This window comes from Pristis pectinata, chromosome 21, assembly GCF_009764475.1.
Source record: "Pristis pectinata isolate sPriPec2 chromosome 21, sPriPec2.1.pri, whole genome shotgun sequence".
Lineage (NCBI taxonomy): Eukaryota > Metazoa > Chordata > Chondrichthyes > Rhinopristiformes > Pristidae > Pristis > Pristis pectinata.
Genome location: NC_067425.1, coordinates 19,391,351 through 19,410,586, shown reverse-complemented (window position 1 = coordinate 19,410,586; position 19,236 = coordinate 19,391,351). Strand labels below are relative to the sequence as shown.

General features: G+C 36.9%; 1 protein-coding gene across 1 annotated transcript; it reads right to left on the bottom strand.

Moving 5' to 3' along the window:
• Nucleotides 1-481: 481 nt before the first annotated feature.
• On the bottom strand, nt 482-16,672 carry LOC127581497 (apoptosis-inducing factor 3-like). The gene is made up of 9 exons (XM_052035957.1): nt 16,564-16,672; nt 14,602-14,711; nt 13,251-13,295; nt 13,059-13,140; nt 12,070-12,182; nt 8,744-8,830; nt 7,451-7,542; nt 5,927-6,057; nt 482-606 (listed from the first exon to the last, which is right to left on the bottom strand). Exons 1-9 carry the CDS (start codon nt 16,670-16,672, stop codon nt 482-484), a joined length of 894 nt encoding a protein of 297 aa, XP_051891917.1.
• Nucleotides 16,673-19,236: the final 2,564 nt, after the last annotated feature.

The window sequence follows — 19,236 nt, the reverse complement described above, 5'->3', positions numbered from 1 at the left end:
TTTAAGTTCATGCTTTACTTTATTAAATCTAGAGGAGTTAGTGTAGGCTTATTATTAAAAATTAAGAGCTGAGGATGATTGAAACAAGCTTCAGTGCTTTTCTTGAACAGCAATAGAAGATATTTTTAAATATTTTCTCACTAATTAAAAGACAAACATGGCAAAAAGTAGGATTCAAATCAGTGGTTTCTGTCAGAAATAAAAACAGAAAATGTGGGGAAAAACTCAATAGGCCAGACATCATCTCTGAGAGCAGTAATGTTTTAACCTAAAATATTAATTCTGTTTCTTTTCCTTGGATGCTGCCTGACCTGCTGAGTGTTTCCTGTACTTTCTGGTTTTGTTTCTGATTTCCCACATCTGCAGTTTTTAATTTCATTTTTCGTTTCCTTCACAACATGGTCTAATCCAACTTTTATTTCCTGCAGATTATCTGCAATTTTTGTATCATTTTCAGTTCAGACAATTGAATTTTAACTAGTCAACTTAACTTCATTATTGCAGTGCCAACATCTTTCCCCAGCACATCCTGAAATGGGACCTTGCTGGTTCCAATCACCGACACAGACTTAGCTTTGTTAATCAGGTACCAAGTTATCTCCATTCCTGGAAGACAGAAGGAAAAACCTAATGTAAAATATTTACATTACTTCATGTATTTGCTAACAATGGCTCTACACCTGAAAGTTGAAGGTTCAAGTACAGCTTCAGAGACATAAATAAAATCTAGACTGACACTCCAAAGCAGCACACAGGGAATGCTCTGTGGTCACAGGTACTTACTTTAAGAACATGTGACAAACTGAGGATTTGCCTGTCCTATCAGACATAAAAGGTGCTACATAAATGTAAGAGTTTTGGAAAAAGTAGTGATGAAAAGGAAGAATGAAGTTTTCAAATAGTTGCCTGGGGTGGACAAACAATTCATCTTTTTTGCCATAGTTATTTAGTTGCCTAGGCTCATCCACAGTACTAGAAGGCAGACCCACACAGCATTTAAGAGATGTCTAGACAAGAGAAAACTTATTTCCAGGGCTGGAGACTTAGTTATGAAGAGAGAGGAGACAGTGACCAGGCAGAGGTTGTTTCATTGGTTCAAAGGAGGCTGAGACAGCTTAAATTGAGGTGTATAAAATAATGAAAAGTCTAAATGGGTTGAACATGAATGTCCCATTATCCCTAGCAGAGAGGACAATATCCGGGGTGCATATTGTAGATAAATGGAGTGAGGGAGGAAGTGGGAAAGAAAGACAATTTTCATTCAGTGAATAATTGTTTCTTTTCCCATGATCACTGCTTGAAAGGATGTGGAGATAGAAACACTCATCTCATGTAAAAAGTCCCTGGAAGAGCCCTTGGAGGGCCATAACCTCAAGGGCCGTGAACCAAGACTGGAAAGTGGGAATAACCTGAAGTCCATATTTGGCTAGCATGGAGACAATGCTCACCTACTACCCTGTATGTTTCTACATTGAATTGCTGCCAGAAGTATTGCTTTGCCATTACTGTAACACTGCTGATTTTATCCCGGAAGCCATGCCAGTAATATGACACAAAAAGGTCCCAGGATCACTCAATTCAAAGCTATTACGGCATTGGAATTTTAAGAAATTTTTCAATTACAGGTTTCAGGTTACTCTAGGATGTCTGAATGTTCTGATTTTTTGATGTAGATTCACAAGCTCACTGCAGATTAAACTCCCAACTGAACTGGAATCAAAAACAAAAGCAGGAGTCCATTCAGCCCACAGTTTCCTGATGGACAAAATAAAGCAGCTATTTAGGCTGAGCTCACAACAGAGCTCCCTGGCTGAGCATTACTCACCATTTCAAATGTTTATCCATTCCATTAAATGTCTTGAGGATTTCTGTCTCCATCACCCTTCCAAGCAGTAAGTTCCAAACCCCACTGCTTTTTTGGGTGAGTTTTTTCCCCTCAGTTCCTACTTTCCCCTACAACCTATGTTCTCTTGTTTGTGATCTCTCTACCAACAAAAAAAGGTTCTTCCTGTTCAGCCTCTGGAGGCCATTCATAATTTTATACACCTCAATTAAATCTCTCCTCAGCCTTTCAAAGTAAAACAACCCCAGCTTAATCAGCTTCATAACTATAATTTGCCAGCCAAGGTAACATCCTCAACAATCTCCTCTGCATCTCCCTTAGTGTTAATAAATCCTTGCTGAGGTATGATGACCTGAACTAGCAGTCAAGATGTAAACTGAAGTAGGCAGCTTTGAAATTAAAAAAAAATTGGAGAACGACAGCAGATAACATACAACAAATGTGCATTCCCAAAGGTTGAAAGCGGCTACCCATAAAAGCAAGTTGGTTGTCCTGGAGACTCTTGAGGGGATCTAGCTCTCTAACCAGTATTTGGTTCTGAATACAGATGGGGGAAGAGGGCCAGAGATAGCACCACAGCATCATGGGTGATTCAACTGCACAGAGGGGAAGAAGAAAAATCAGCAGAGCAATAGTTATTGGGGAAGACAGATGTTTCGATAGCTGCAGATGTGATTCAATGATGGTACATCGTTATCCTACTGCCAGGGTCAGGGCAATTGCTGCATAGCTGGAAACCATCCTGGAGTGTGATGATGAATAGCCAGAGGTCATGATCCATATCAGAACCATAGATGGAAAAAAACAAGAGTATCTGCAGTCACATTTTTAGGAGTTTGGAAAGAGATTACAAAGCAAGGAAATGGCAAGCAGAAAATTAGTGAGAAAGTTGAAAGGCAGGGAAAATAAAGATTAGAAAATAGAGCTGGACTGTGATTACTGGTACAAGCCATACCTGAGTAATGAATGGGTTCTGTTTTTACAGATATCCATAAATTGGAAAATACAGAAAAAGCACTCGATATGGTAACTGTTCCTCCACAGTATTGTAATCAATGGCATCAAAAACACATAAGAAAGAACAAGTACTAAAAGTGGAGAGAGAGAGAGAGAGGAAGCTAGGAACAGACTAATGAATTTAATATTATTATGGGAGCTTGTTCATACATAGAGGTGTCCATAACTTGAGTGTTCTTAACCCAGGGATGGCCTGCATACAACTAAATGCAAGGAGTACATGAATAAGGCAGATGAATTAATGGCAGGTAGATATGTGGATGTGTGATATAGCAATCACACAAAAATACCTTAAAGAGGCGTAGGACTGTAAGCTTAATGTTGCTGCTTACAGACTTTACAGCAGACATAGAGGGAGGATATTAAAAGAGAGATACAATATTGTTTAAGGAAATCATCATAAGGGGTGCTGTTTGGAAGCTGCAAGGGTTGAACTAAAGAACAAAAAAGAATCAGTTACACTATTAGAAGTATACTACAGAATTACAAATGGTGCAAAGGAAGCAGCAGAGCAAATTTCTGACCAAGAATACTCAGGTCAGTAACAGCAGAATATTTTAATTGCCTTATAGTGATCGAGATGCAGTCAATGTAAAATATATGGAGAGCACAGGATTCTTAACTTGCATTCAAGTGAACATTTTCAACCAATAAAAGTGATTATGGGGGGGGTGGGCCAAATTATAATTTAGATTTAGGGAATGAAACTGGGCCAGAGTTTGAGGGAAAACACTTTCTTTGTAGTGATAATTCAGTTAGATTTAGCATAGCAATGGAAAAAGACAAGGATAAAACGGGAATAAAAGTTTTAAACTGAAGAAAAGCCAATTTTACTGGAATGAGAGATAATTTAGCAAAGTAAGAAGTGACAACAAAAGTGGGCTGGAATTGGCTACTTCAAGATAATTCAGCCTGAGCAATAAGGGAATTTAAAAAAGAGACTGGAGTTCTGCAGGGATACAGTATGTGCAACAAATGGCAGAATACTGAGTGGAGGAACAAAGGGAGCTTGGAGTGGATGTCCATAGATCCTTAACAGGAGGCAGAGCAGATAATTAACGTTGTTAAAAAGGCACAAGGGATGGCAGAGGCACATCTGAAAATATGTGAGTGTATTTGCAAAGCCATTGCGAGTAGGCCTATGAACCTAGTGTTAGAAGGTATTTTGCAGGACAAACTATGAGCTGATTTTGCCATAAGTTTTCTATGATTCCATAAAATGGTGCTGAAACAGAGAGTGTTGAACCCTTACAGACAGACACAAGGAAAAAGAAAATGGCAGAAGTGTTAAACAATGAATGGCACAGTGGCACAGCTAGTAGAGCTGCTACCTCACAGCTCCAGCCACACGGGTTCAATCCTGACCTCAGGTGCTGTCTGTGTGGAGTTTGCACGTTCTCCCTGTGACTGCTTGGGTTTCCTCTGGGTGCTCTAGTTTCCCCCAACCTCACAAACACGTGTGATTGGTAGGTTAATTGGCCACAGTAAATTGCTCCAAATGTGTAGTTAAGTGGAAGAATTCAGGAGGAGTTGATGGGAATGTGGGGAAAATAAAATAGGAATAGTGTAGGATTAGTGTAAATGGGTGCTTGATGGTTGCCAGGGGCTCAGTGGGCCAAATGGCCTGTTTTTGTGCTATATCACTCTATGACTCTATCACTCCTCTGTGTCGGTCTTCACAGAAGAAGACAGGAAAAAAACTGGCAGAAGTCCGAGAGAACCAAGAATGAGGAACTGAGGAAGTAAATATTAGTATAAAAAATATTTGGTGACATCAATAGTCAATAAATCTCAAGGATCCAATTACATCCCAGAGTTTTGAAAGAGGTATCTCTAGAAATAGTGAATGGTATCATCCAAAAGTCTATGGATTGAGAGTAGCAAATATGACACCTCTGTTTAAGAAAGGAGGGAGAGGTAAAACAGGGAACTACCCACGTAATTAGATTAGATTATTGTCATAAACATCAGGGTGCAATGAAATTCCTCGTTTGCATGAAGCTCACAGAGTAAACAGAATACATGGTAATAATAAATACAACAATAAAGACGATGAGCGCAAAACAGTAGAATGGTGCAAAGAATGTAGTGCAATCTGAAGTAGTGCAAAACAAAATTAAAGTGACAATAGTGGAATAACCGAGAGAAGTAGAGTTAAAAGTACAAGAACGTGGCAGCACCACCAGGAAGGGGATGTGAAGGAGGTAATTGGTTCAGAAGCCTGATAGCAGTGGGGAAGATGCCATTCTTAAGTCTGGATGTCCAGAGAGAAAATACCTAATGTTATTTATAGAGAAGATGGTGAAGTTTATAATGGAGGATGTAATAACAGAATACCTTAGAAAGAATAATAGGATTGAGATGAATCAGCATGGATTTATGAAAGGGATATCATATTTTATTAATATAATTCTTTGAGAATGTGGCTAGCAGAATTTCAGAAGGCTTTCTATAAGGTCCCACACAGGGCGTTGGTCAATAAGTTTAGAGCACTTGGAATTGGGGATAATGTACTGACATAGACTGAGAATTGATTGTTGTTCAGAAAGCAAAAAGTGGGAATAAACAGGTATTTCTCAGGTCTTCAAGATATTCTTTAAAACCAATTTCCTGTGCCAATCTTTCATTTTAAGCCCTGGTGTCAAATTTTGTTCAATAGTGCTATAATGAAAGCCTGTGAGGTGTTTTACAATGTTCAAGGTACAATTTTAACTGAGGTAATAACATGTGAGAAATATTTGCACACTGCAATGGAGAACCTTCAGAATCATTCTGGATGTAGATCCTAGATAAGTCAAGCTGCCTTATCTGTAATTATCTGGTGAATACATTTAATATAAAAAAGCAACGTGTAATGCTAGTAACACCACCTGCAGCACTATCATTTTTCTGCATATTACAAACAATAGAACTTCTCGTGTAAACACACCATTACTTATGATGGATTCTTACATTAATTTATAAAATTAGTTCCTATCTTGCTGTTAGTACATTTCTTGGTGACCATCAAATAATGGAAACCGGTAACACTAGGGAACTTTTCCAAAGGAAATTTAAAGGAATTACCAATGAATGAGGAGCCCACGATGACAACATCTTTTTCATTTGATAATTCATGAATTTTGTTTGCATCTTCAGGAGCATACAAGGAAAATACATTTTCCAGATCTGCTCCTGGACAACTAAGTTTTCGAGGTCTGCATTTAAATACATAACATGTTATAAACAAAATAAGACTGAACTCCAAGGAACTGATGTACATCGAATGTGTTTTTCTGTTGCTGTGATATCAAAACTAGAAATTTTTAAGGATTATATACAACAAATAGCACTGAATTCCAAAGAAATCTCAGGAGATAATAAACAGAGCTCAGGAATTATTGTCTTAATAAACTATCACATTGGCAAAAAGACAATACCAGGTTTAAAACTAATTAGAAAGCACTTGAACTTATTCATATACATGTGTTTAAACATGCTTACTACAGAAGTCTTCTGCAATTGCTTTTGACTTGCACATATAGTGTAGACAAGTACCTGCTTTTTGCATTTATACTTTCATACATTTTATGATGCCAACTCATCAGCTGGTTGTCTGCATGCAAGGAACTGCTCACTGAGACTAACTAAAACAGCTTGTAATTTGTGCATCAAAGTCATTGCACTGATGCAATAATGAAGATAGCATGAAATCACCAGTGCACGAAGTTTAAATAAAACCAGTGCCTATATGCTCAATCACAGAGTTCATTCAAAACACGGAGTTCTGTATCAAGGGAATTAAGGGATACGGGGATGGTACAGGAAAGTGGTGTTGAGGTAAAAGATCAGCAGAAGATCTTGATGAATGGCAGAGCTGGCTCGAAGGGCCAAGTGGCCTACTCCTGCTCCTACTTCTTATGTTCCAAAGTGCTCCTGGTCAGCTTCCTTGTTCTATCTTCTGTAAACTTGTTGTCCTTCAAAGCTCCACTGACATAGCATAACTCATATCAAGTCCTTTTGATCCATCACCTTGGCCTATATAGGTCCTGGTAAGTAAGACCTTGATTTAAAATTTTCATCCTTGTCTTCAAAATCCTCTATGTGTTCACTGCCCTCTCAATTTCTAAACTCTTTCATCCATGTTACCCCTGAGACAAGTGAAATAGAAATTCTAAAAAAAAGTGGAAGCCTGACAATACCAAAGGTAAATTCTATTAATTGAAAGTCATTAACTCTATCTTCAGAGATGCCTAAATCATTTTTAAACCTGCACACCACAGGTCAATGCTTCTTTCTGACTGTGTCTAATGCAGGCAAATACCTAAGTGACTGGATTTAAAACACTATAAAATAAATTTACCATGGAATAAAAGAAATTTTGAAAAAAATGGCATTATTTCAAGGTTCAAGAGATGATGAACCACACCTTGTTCCTACTAACAGAAAAATTAGTTCTCTATCTAATTTGATATGCATGCAAACAAGCATTGATATAGACAAAAAACTGAAAGTTCTAAACAAGTTAGAAAAGAATGCAACCTACACATTCAGGTAGCTGGTACTATCTACAAATCAGAAAGAACCAATCTGAGGAAGTCAATCACTTACATACAGCCTGTAGCTATCAATAAGTAGTCATATTGCTGAGACGTTCCATCTTTAAAGCCAACTCTCCTTTTACCTGTATTAACAGATATTGCCTAAACATAACAGAAACAATGAATTTAAATCTAAGCCTTGTAGTGAATATATTTCTTTGCTATCAGAAAGTACTTGAAGGATTTAAGACAAAGGTAATTAGGCAAAGGACAATGTCTTGGTCTGAGTGGAAAACTCTGATAAGAATGAAGTATTAGGAATCCTTTCCTTCAGGATAAATTTCTCTAGTCACTACATGTAGAAATGGTAACTATAATGCAGAAAGATTTCTTCTAATCAGCATTTTGTAAATATGTTGAGTACTTAAAAATACATAGACAACTAGAGGAAATCCCTTTCTGCTATCACAATGTATAAATGAAAGGAAGACATCCTAGTGCACATACATCCATTATTTGTACTCTTTTTGCAATTTCTTATTATCTCTGCCCAGGTTTTACTTGAGCACCTTTTTCACTTGTGGAATAGTTTATTGAAGATTTGGAAATAGTAATATCAAAAAGATTGGGGAATGGGTCAAATAAATAATCCTGAATCATGTCTGAGTGAAATTGTAGGAAGGGCTCTTTTCCTGAACATGGGAAGCATTGATATAAGATTACATTGCACAAGTTTTTATTCTCTATATCATTGACTATTACAATATAGAGTTTAGTTATCTAGTGCTCTCCAGTAACCGGCACTTTGGAGGGAGCATCCACCAAGGAGCACCCTGATTAATATCAGGGAAGTGCTGTGGGAGCCTGTGGGATAACATCAGGGCAGCACTGAGGGAGCACCTGGGTCAACATCAGGGCAGCACTGAGGGAGCACCTGGGTCAACATCAGGGCAGCACTGAGGGAGCACCTGGGTCAACATCAGGGCAGCACTGAGGGAGCACCTGGGTCAACATCAGGGCAGCACTGAGGGAGCACCTGGGCCAACAGCAGGGCAGCTCTGAGTACTGTACTTCATTTCCCTTATTCTATAACCTTTACTATTATAACTTAACTCTTGACTAACCATCAATCCCATTCCCAATGGACTCTGGATAGTAAAGCTTTCACTGCAGTACCAGGCACCATCATCACCACAACAAGCATGGTCTGCAGAGCTGATGCACAATAGTTTGATATGAAAATAGGCATCTTACAAGATGATGTACAATCATGACTTTCATTTTTCTTAATTTATTCATTCGTTTACTGGTAACTAAAAGTGTCCATAAAATACCATCATAGAAGGTAAATGTCACATCTCACCTCCTTGTTTGTCAGCACCTCAATACCATAAGTGGAGTAAAACTCTGACTTCCGCAACAAGATACTTTCAATGCTGATGTCTAAGTTCTAAAGCAACACACAATAATATAGTCAGAAATGTTATGCAGTATGCAATGCACTTAAGTTTGTTACAGTAGAGGAAATAAAGAGCTACATTCAGTTAGCTTGATAAATCACTTTATGGGTGTATAGTCATGTAACTAATATGATCAGTTCTCAGCTCATTCAATTACTACTTTTCCCCAGGGGTTGTGAGGAAGGAACTAAACAGAACAGAATCTTTATAGGATAGCTGACCAGTAAGTGGATGTTACGCTCACAAGAGATCTATGGAAGTCCAAGTATAGAGGTAGCAGTAATGTCACAATCACTGCAGTTATGAAGATATACTTTACACTGAAATAAGCAATTTCCTGGCGTTTCTTTAATGCATACACAGTAGAGAAAATCTTATCTAAGCTGGGTTGTTTGGAAATTGCTTTGACAGTGATTGAACCAAATTTCTCCTTTCTGTTCAGTATACTAAGACCATCTTTACCTACAACAAAGACCTATTTGTTTTTGTTGCTAAAATAGCCCTGGAAAGACAATCCATCTCCATCCAGATCTAAACAATAGTGTTCTAAATGGGTAATCTCAACTATTGCATTTTGGATCACAGATTTTTTTCATTGTAATGGTGTCAGATAGAATCATTCAATTATTTTCTCATTGCTGATTTTCAGAAGCAGGGCTTACAAAAAATTGACTTAAAAATACTGTTGCAAAAATCTATTATTCAAACATTTGTCTAGGCATTATTTACATAACCCAAGCATTGTGGACACTGTTTGTTTCACTCCATTAAACACATACAATCCCAAGTTCTATCTGGGTCACTGAGTTTAATATGTAAAATACAGAATTATGCTATACTTATTTGGTAGCCATATGATCAATGCAAACCAAGGTGGGACATCAAATTCATTGGCATCAGACATTTGGTGGGTTTATAGTCCTTGTTCAATTAAGTGGTTGCATCAGTAGTATTTATTAGATTTATTGGGAAAATACATCATAAAATACATAATCAATTGCACAGTCCATCAATATGGCATCATATTGTGGGCAAGGAGGAGTCAATACTCAGTTCCAATTATTGTAGAATAAAATAAAAAAAACAGATGAACAGGTAAAATTGCAGGAAATTATGGGAATAATTGCAACAAACGTAACAAGAAAACATTGTCCTTGAACAGCCCAGGAACAGGAATAGGCCATTCATTTAGATCAGAAATGGGCTAGTACATCTAAAATGTTAGCAACTTTGAATAATGCTGACAGTGGTTCATTATGACTGAAGGCAGTAATTAAATAACTTTTACATTTAAACTTATTAATCTTTATGATATCTGTCCTCATATAGAGAATATATTAGGAAAATTTAGGAAACCCAAATTCATTCTCATTTGGTCTCTAGTAACTGCGACCATAACATTTTTCAATCATGAAGTAGTGCTTTAATCATACATTACTAAAAAAGGCAAAATAGAAAAAGTGCTTTGATCTAAGCAGACATGAACAGCTTGAAGTAATCCTGCCAATCCCAATGCCATTAAAAAAGTGAAGAGAGAGTACATATTGAAAATGGTGAACTCTAATTGGGTAATAAAGTTGACTCATTATTTTCTACTAGTTTATTATAAGACCAATGCAGTTCACTTTTTTCTCATGAATTCTTGCTCCTCCACACACAAAAACGCTTTTGGGGTATGATAGCAAACTTCTTCTTGTACTTGGAGCTAATGAAACCATCTGTTCCCAGAACAGATTCTTTCTCTCTTAATGCACAGACGTAGTAAGTATGGTCCACAAAAGCACTACCAGCATAAGTCAGCAGATACTGATCAGGAACAGAATGCTGGCCAATCTTCCTCACCCGAACCCAGGGCCGCTGAGGCCAGCTGCAGCCCTGGCCAAGATAAGCTAACTCGGCACAAACAGGGATTAATCTGTAAGCTTCTGCGTAGTTCCCTTTTTCAGTGGACAAATTCATCAAACTGCAGTGGGAACTTAAACTGGAGTAACTAGTGCTGAGAAATAAAAACGTTTCTTGCTTTTGAGCCCAAATGCTGGTAAAATGAAGAACTTGTTGTTCTGTATGTTGTCTCTGTACTTTACATTGGCCTTCAGCCTTGAATAAATACTATATTATCACAATCTAATCACTAATCACAGACTCTTATCTACCGTCAATCACCAAAATGATGATGCATTAATGTCAGCTACTAACACACTCAGCTGTGAGCTGAATCCAATATATTGGCAGTTAATTGTATCACAAGTGTTAGGGTATGTGAGGGACCACATTCATTGAATACAAATGTAGAAATTGCTGGATCCTAAATAATAAATGAACAAACTAAACTAAATGGAATTTCAAAAATGATATGACAAGGGTTTTCAACTGGAAAATATAAATAAGATAATAGATGTTTAGATAATAACATGTTCAGCTGAATTCCCCAATCTTTATCTCATGCTTAAAACTTAAAGCAATGCTGCAAATGATGGTTAGAAGAACTGCAACTGCACCTGACTTGAAATTGTTATTCCACACCTGAAAGATAAGAATGAATCAATCCTTCCTAGTTAGCAATGGAGAAGCCATAACACCTGAAAAATAAGATAATTAACATTTGCTCTGATTTTACAGGTTCTCCACAACTCTTTCAGACAGCAAATATTTCACATGTGAGTAAATTATACATGTGGAATCTATGGTGATGGTGATTTAAAGAAATTACTTAAAATATGTCTGTTTCCAGGGTCATTCTTTCAGTCTCTAACATTAACTACCATATTAAACTGTAGTGGCTTCTTTGAGAATGGGTCCAAATTAACCACATTACAGGTAGTTATGCACTGTGTGTCTGTACCTGTGGTTAATTTGAGACCGATTTCACTTAGTACCCTCAGTTCCTCAAGAGAAGATTTTCAATTGTCGGGTAGGGACAGGGGATGAAGTGGAAGGCATTAACACAAATCCTCTCTTAAAGTGCTGTTCCAACAGTTAAAAAGCGAGCAAATACAGATTTTTTTTGTTTCAATTCACAGACAAAATATTGACTCTTTTATCATTCCTCAAACAATTCCAGATTTACCTATAGTCCAAATATTTAAATGTTGCATGTATAACAGTGATGATGATGTTTGCTATGAAACAAAGTGACATAATAACATAAATTTAACAGCAAGGAATGGAGATTACAGAGGCAAGAGTGAGTCTGATTATTTATCCTGCAATACAGTATTTCTTTACTCACCTTGCTGAGTTTTGTACGGTCATAAGGCAAATGTTGTTCTTTGGTTGCTATTATTATGCGTCCTGCATAAAACTCCTGGCGAAGAGTTTCTGCACATATTAGCGAAGCTGGACCTTATTGCAGAAATGAAAATGGTGCACAGTGTTGATTCAAAAGTCTTCAGTATATCTACAGGAGAATCATATTCTCACTACAGCAATAGTTATTTTGGAAGGAGTTCTTGCGTATGAGAAAATACTGACATGATTTCTACAGCCTGTCTTTCACTAGCATGTTTTTCCTCCAGAGCAGAAAATGAACATTTGCTTTTAGGACATTAACAATGTTACTTAGAAATTAACCATAAAATATACCCATAGTAAAATGATTACAGGTACACATTAACTTAGAAATATGGTAGCAGAATCATGGCATACTGAGACCAAACTAAGGAAGGCATCGTCAAACACAAGACATTCAAAAAAATAACTGCAGATGCTGGAAATCTGAAAGAAAAACAGAAAGACTCAGCAGGTTCTGATAAAGGTTCACAAACCCAAAACTTTGTCTGTCCTTCTTTCCACATATACTGCCTGACCTGTTGAGTTTTTCCAGCATTTTCTGTTATCATCAAGCACAACATTGATTTATTTGAGTTATATTGCCTGAATTAGGGCTTCATTTCAGAATAGAGACGCTAAAGGTTTGTTGATTTCAAAGGTACTTATAAAAGCTTATTTTTTTAAGATTGTTAGTACTAAACAAGAGTAAAATGTCTGGCCTGTTTTTTCCTAATATTTAGGAATTTAAAAATAATCTGTTTTTGTTAAAAATAAAAGTTTTTGTTGCTGACCTCAAATGAAATTCAAAACTGATTGTAGCTCAGGTTTGATGTCTCTTCATCACAACGCAGAGCAATTCTGTTACCGCAGAAAACAGCAGCATTGAAGTTGTGGGGGGCAAGTTACTTCATAGAGAATACAACCTTTAAGTTGATACACTATACCTACCTCCACCTATAAGAAGAATGACTGTCTTAATTGATGGTGATGGGGTGACCATGGTTTTGATTCTTCTGTTTGCTTCCAAGGCCTATTAAAACAAACACACCCACACAATACTGAATCCTATTGACAGGTAGACAAACAAGTTGGTAAGAGTTTTTTTTTAAGTTTGTCTTAGCCATGCAAAAGAAAACATACTTTGGCACTTGCAGATATAATAACCTTGCCATTCTGAACTTTAACCTGTGGAAGCAAAAACAAAGACAATATTAAAATGATTACACTTGAACAGATTTCTTCAAAGCATCTGCACTGCCAACTTCATGTAGACAGGGATTTACTTCTGAAGAACTTCATTCATCTGTTTTATATAGTCTGATTTGCTCAATGGACCCTAGGATTTCATTGTCCAGATATGCAATAATGAAAAACAGTGAAAAGAAATACTGTCTTTTAAAAAAAGAGATGCCTTACAGTCATATGAATTACACAAGACATTCCAGAAAATGTTTGAAAAGATGAGGTTAAATCTTAGTCCATTGATAGTGTTTCATGTGTGTAAAGAATAGTCACAAATGACATTTCTCAAAAGATACATTGTTCAGAGTTCCATGTTATATTGGAGCTCAGCTTACTTCCTGGCAAACAAAAGAAACCAAAATAGATCTGAAAGCAATATGGGCAAATGAGCTGTGAGTTACATCTTACTGTCCAATACTTTACAGCAGCCATCAACCACAGCATTCAAGGCCTTTCATTAGATATCAGGCCAATCTATCACTTAATGCTGCTGGCTATGTTAAAAAGCCAACCTGACCAGGTTGGGTCTCACTCTGTGCTGTTTAGGTGATGAAAAGGGTTGCAGTGGTGTGAGGGCCCTGGGTTACACATTAAGAGAAGATTGCAATTAGCCAAGATTCAAGCACCTTATTGCCTTTGCAGTGATGCTGTGAAAAACTGCCAGTGTGGGGATGCTGTACCTGAATGGAATCAAGCCTGCCAAAGCAACAAAAAAATTAAGAAACCTGTCAACATTTATGGAGCTGTTTTACAGCAATGGCTTCTTGGATAACAAAAAATGAAGAAGCTATCCTCATACATGGAACTGTACCCAATAAACTAATGAGAGGAGGTAACTAAGGAAACTCAATGTTTTACCCATTTGATAATTTGAATCTTGAAGACTGATTACCAAACTATAACCCAAGAATATTTCTATTTATGGCAATATTTCTGTAACTTTGGACTAAGTTGAGACTATGCACTGCTCTATAGATCCGTGACCATCCCTCATTGAGGATTTTCATTTATCATTAGCTCAACAATACCTTCCCTACTTCCATACTGCTCAGAACAATTCTTCAATGCAAATCTTTAATTGTGTAGACGTGAATTTTAATCTTAAAAGGAATTTTTATTATTTTAAAGTTTAATATTTTTAGTTAACAGCTCTGGATATTAGCTGCAATATATAGTTATGCAAAAATGTCACTGAAAATTAATTGTTCAAGCACAAATAATTAAATCATCAGAGTAGTTGAAATTGTACCGGATAGCATTGTACTCCATCCAGAGTAGGGTACTCTTCGATATCGCCTGTTTTTATATTAAAACAGGCACCGTGTCTGGCACATCGAACTTTCCCATTTGAAAGAACTCCTAGATATGAAGAAAGATTGAAGACTAGTTTTACTCTGTATGAGCAGAAATATTGAGAAGCATGTTGAAAGCAAAACTTAGTAACATATTGGAAAATACTTAGGATGCATTTCAGAGAGTAAAAATATGTAAACAATGATTTACCAGTTTGGTTCAACAGGAATTTGTGACTCTGGGCAAAAGTTTATGCAGTATGGATTGTGCAGTTTCTCAAATGAAGCAAAGAACCAAGGTCATTTAGTATTTGAGTAGTGACACATTGAACAGAAGAAACAGTGTCCTGCCTAATATTCCCTTCTCAGCCATTATCATTTTAAAAAAGAGTCTCACCTTCACTAACTTTTACAAAATCTTGCTGATGTGACATATTTATTGTAGTTGCTTGGGTAACTAACAGTGTATTTTGACATGATGAAGTGTAACGGAAACTGTGTATTTTGACATAATGAAGCTCACAGAAAAGCAAACTCTATTTTCTTGGCAGCGGGAACTCAGTGATTTCCTCACAGGGAAGATAACATCAGCAGTGAGACACTGTTAAAAGTGCTCCTGTGGCTCTTCCTACATTGGCGAAGTGTAGACTATATTAGCTGTGGAAATCATCACCAAAATCAGCATTCACCACACTACGAAGTTAGGCAATGGATGATACTAAATGTTAGATGATTACCTTATCAGTCTAAACCTATCCAACATACTCGCCTATTAATTCAATGGTGCTGGGGAAGATGCACTATAGGATTATTGCATGGCATACCAATGGGTTTTTTTGGTTCAGGGCATACAGCACGGAAATTCATTACTGAACTCCACTTACACATTTTTATTCCTTTTAGGGAGCCTGCAGAAGGATAATGTCATATAAGTCCCTGAATATAGCCAGAGATGTGAATGGATAGTTAAGAAGAGTCAGTGAACAGGAGTCAAGAGTTGAGTTAGAGCCTTCTCAGGAAGCTGGGGACTGATGTACGGGAGATTTGAAGCCTCTATTATGGGTCACTAGAGTCAGACAAGTGAGGGTTGAGATTGATGGATGTGGGGAAGGGATGTTCATACTTTGGGGGTTGGGATGGGAACAAAAACAAATGAAGGAAGTTATGGAAAATCCCGAGTAATGGTACCAGCCCTGGACTGTCACAGCATTGTTGAAACATGTTGCTAAAAGTGCCCAGCAGACAGCACCTCAGAACTTGACTTAATGTCCCATGCAAAGTTCAAAAAGTTGCACAAGGTGTAACTTTGTTTCTTATACATCTGATGCACAATTAGTGTCATTGGTTCAAGAACCAGAGGTGCCTAGTTGCATTTCCAGAGATACGCGATTCACCTTGAATATTGTCGCAATCTTGCTTCACTCGGGAAATAACTGATTTTTGCATGCACTAAGAAAAGAATGCTATATGCAACAATTTCTGTGTTTAAAACAGTATTTATTGACCACGCTGCATCAGCTGATGAGTTGTAAATGGTCATGAGGCTCACAACAAACAAACCCATTGCACAGCGTAAAAAGTCAGTTTACTCCAATAGCACATTCTATTTAAAGAGCAAAGAGATAGACAGCAATTTCTCCTGGTTAGTGCAAAGTATGTTCTCCAGAAAATTTCAGCAAGTAGAGGATGGTTATTACATAAATTATGTGTGGAAAATCAGTCTCAGTCACATGCCAAAGTGTGAGCACCAATCTTGAATGACAGGTGAATTAACCAATTACTTTTCATCTGCTTGGCTCTAGTGTCATTACTACATGCTGTCATTTTAAAACTACTAATCTTAAAGACTGTGTATAAACATACAACATTATTTGTGGCAATAATGAGCAATTTAACATTTATGAAATAAAATATTTTACCTTTTACCAGTGGAGCTCCATAATGAGTGCACAAGTGTCCTATGGCACTAAATTCTCCATTGCTTTTGATAAGTAACAGTTTCTGGTTTTCTACTTCAAATTCACGCATCCTGCATGCAACAGCAGATGATTAGTGACAGGAAATGTCTAATTCCACTCAAAAGAAAGAATATTGGACATTAGTCATTAAAACTATTCTAGTTGAAATTTCCCTTCTATATTCATTTCACTGTGTGTTTTGATGTACATGTGACTAATAAAGATATCTTATCTTATATTTAATATTAATTAGAATTTAACTTTGTTGGATAGGAGTATTCTGATTAGTTTTAGATGGAGCTGATTTTTTAAAGAATCAAAGTTGTGTACAGATATTATTTTTAATTTTTTTTAAATTAAAAACTAGGTGCATGTTACAAAGGGAGATCATGCATAATTATCTAAAATCTTCAGCAACTAGGATGAGATGGCTGCTCTCTGATATTTTCATTTTGTACCTTATGGGCAGATAATTAACCCTATATCAATGCATTTTTCACTGTGCCAATGAATTTCAAACAACTAATATATTGCTTTAACCAAAATCTTAGAAGTGAATTTGATAATAAAGCTCAAAGCTTTATGTTGGTATATCCACTTGCAAGGGGAGAATGATGCCATGGCAATATTTAACCAAATGTAAAATTGAGGTCAATATTAATGAGAAGCTCTCCAATACTGAGATACAGACTTGCATTTTCCCATGATGTGGGAGCACGTGATGAGAGACAGACTAAAGCTCGGTGCAGCCACTGCAAAAGCTTTGTGGGGAAGGATCACCGTCTGGGGTCCTACTGGACACTGAGGGTCTGGGTCCTGTGTAATAGCCTCTCAAACACTTCATGGGTATATTGTTTAAAGAGATGAGTAGCATCGGTGCATTGTAAGAAAATACATTGATTTGATGGCACAATGAATGTAAGAAAACCATGTACCAATTGTATTTCATGTATGTACTTCTTATGAATAATGTATATTTTTGAAATAAAAAAAAAGAAACAGGCACAATAAAATAAAAATACAAGAATCTGGAGCAACACACAAAAAGCTGGAGGAACTCAGTTGGTCAGGCAGCATCTATGGAAGGAAATGGGCAGTCAACATTTTGGGTTGAGACCCTTCATCTGGACTGGTCCAGATGAAGGGTCTTGACCCAAAATGTCAACTGTCCATTTCCTACCATAGATGCTGCCTGACCAACTGAGTTCCTCCAGATTTTCATATGTTGCTGCAGTAAAATGGAAGACAGCTCTATATGTTGTGGGTTTGATCATCTTGGCCCCACAATACTATCTCCACAACAGTAATTGAGTCCTATAAGCTATTTTGCAAGCGGTAGATGTTTGAAGAGAAAGACATTAATATTTTGACAATATCAGTTAAAAAAGATACTAGCACTTACTCTCCATCATTCATCTCATCAGCTGAACAAATCTCTTTTACAATTATATTCTCCTCTTTCTCTTTGCTCTTATGTGTATGCTTGGGAGATTCATTCCCTTGATCATCAAAAGTGGGAAAATTAACTGTATTGGGAAAAAGAGTAGGGGAAAATAATTTTAAGCTCTCCTTCCTTCATGAAACGACAGGGAGCAGCTATGCCATCTCCAAGTTTGACTGTGTAAACTCAGAAATTCTTAGAACATTAGTCATAGGTCTTGCTTTATAAACACGGCCAGTAATTGTGAAAAATCATTTTAACAAAAATTATAATCAAATATAAGAATCTATACTTAAATGATAAAATTAGCATGAGAAAGAATAGCATAACTTGGATATGAGAGAACAAAGATTTATTTGTTTAAGATACGGAGAGAATCTTTTATCTTCTTTCAGTGTTAAATCAGCTCTTGAACATAACTGAGGTGACAATGTCAAGGAAAATTGCCTCATAATGAACCCACTGCAGCCCAGAAAAGGAACTTCAGCTGACTGCTTCACGAGCCATGACTGGCAAGGCTACAAACCAAATGCTGGGAGGTGGGACAAGTCTGTGCAGCTCTTTCTCAGCCAGCAAGGATATGATGCGCCAACTGGCCTCCTTCTGTATTGTATAAGGAACATTAACTAAGTTACATTAAGGGACATTAACTAAGCCTCTCAGCAGCTGAGATGGGAGGATGGTTTATTTTGATATAGCAGATATTAAAATATTCAATCTTGTAACATAATTAAAAGATGCGCAGTAATGCCTCACATGTCACCAGTTATGTTCACACTCAGACAGATCAGTTTAGGAGTTTTTCTAACCCTTAAATCATGTTGCCCTTGAGGATGGTCATGACTGAGGAGAATTGTTTTCATAGCCATTGCCAGAGAGTATCATCTACAAATTATTTGCTGTTATGTCCAGGTTTTCTGCAGTGGAACTTCTGTTTATAAATGAATCTGTGTTTGGGTCACTACTAACAATCTCTAAAACAAAAATGAATATTGAAGCTAACCACTTACTACAATTTACTCACAAAGAGACCATTAGAAGCAAAGGGAATTTAACTTCAGAGTATTAGTCAGTCTGAAAAGTATTTCTTGTCTAAATAGAAATAAAGAGTTTATTATAAATACAATTCCAGAAGGAAGAATTCAAGCTTCCCCTTCAAACAAATGCAATAAATATAGCACCATAGATACATT

What these genes read in the sequence shown, in the direction of transcription:
- LOC127581497 (XM_052035957.1), bottom strand. Translation starts at nt 16,672, where the DNA reads ATGCGTGAATTTGAAGTAGAAAACCAGAAACTGTTACTTATCAAAAGC. An exon ending in AGGTGCTGACAAACAAGGAG is followed by an intron (nt 7,543 to 8,743) that starts GTGAGATGTGAC and finishes TGTTATGTTTAG; the next exon opens with GCAATATCTGTTAATACAGG. An exon ending in TTGATAGCTACAGGCTGTAT is followed by an intron (nt 6,058 to 7,450) that starts GTAAGTGATTGA and finishes ATTTAAATGCAG; the next exon opens with ACCTCGAAAACTTAGTTGTC.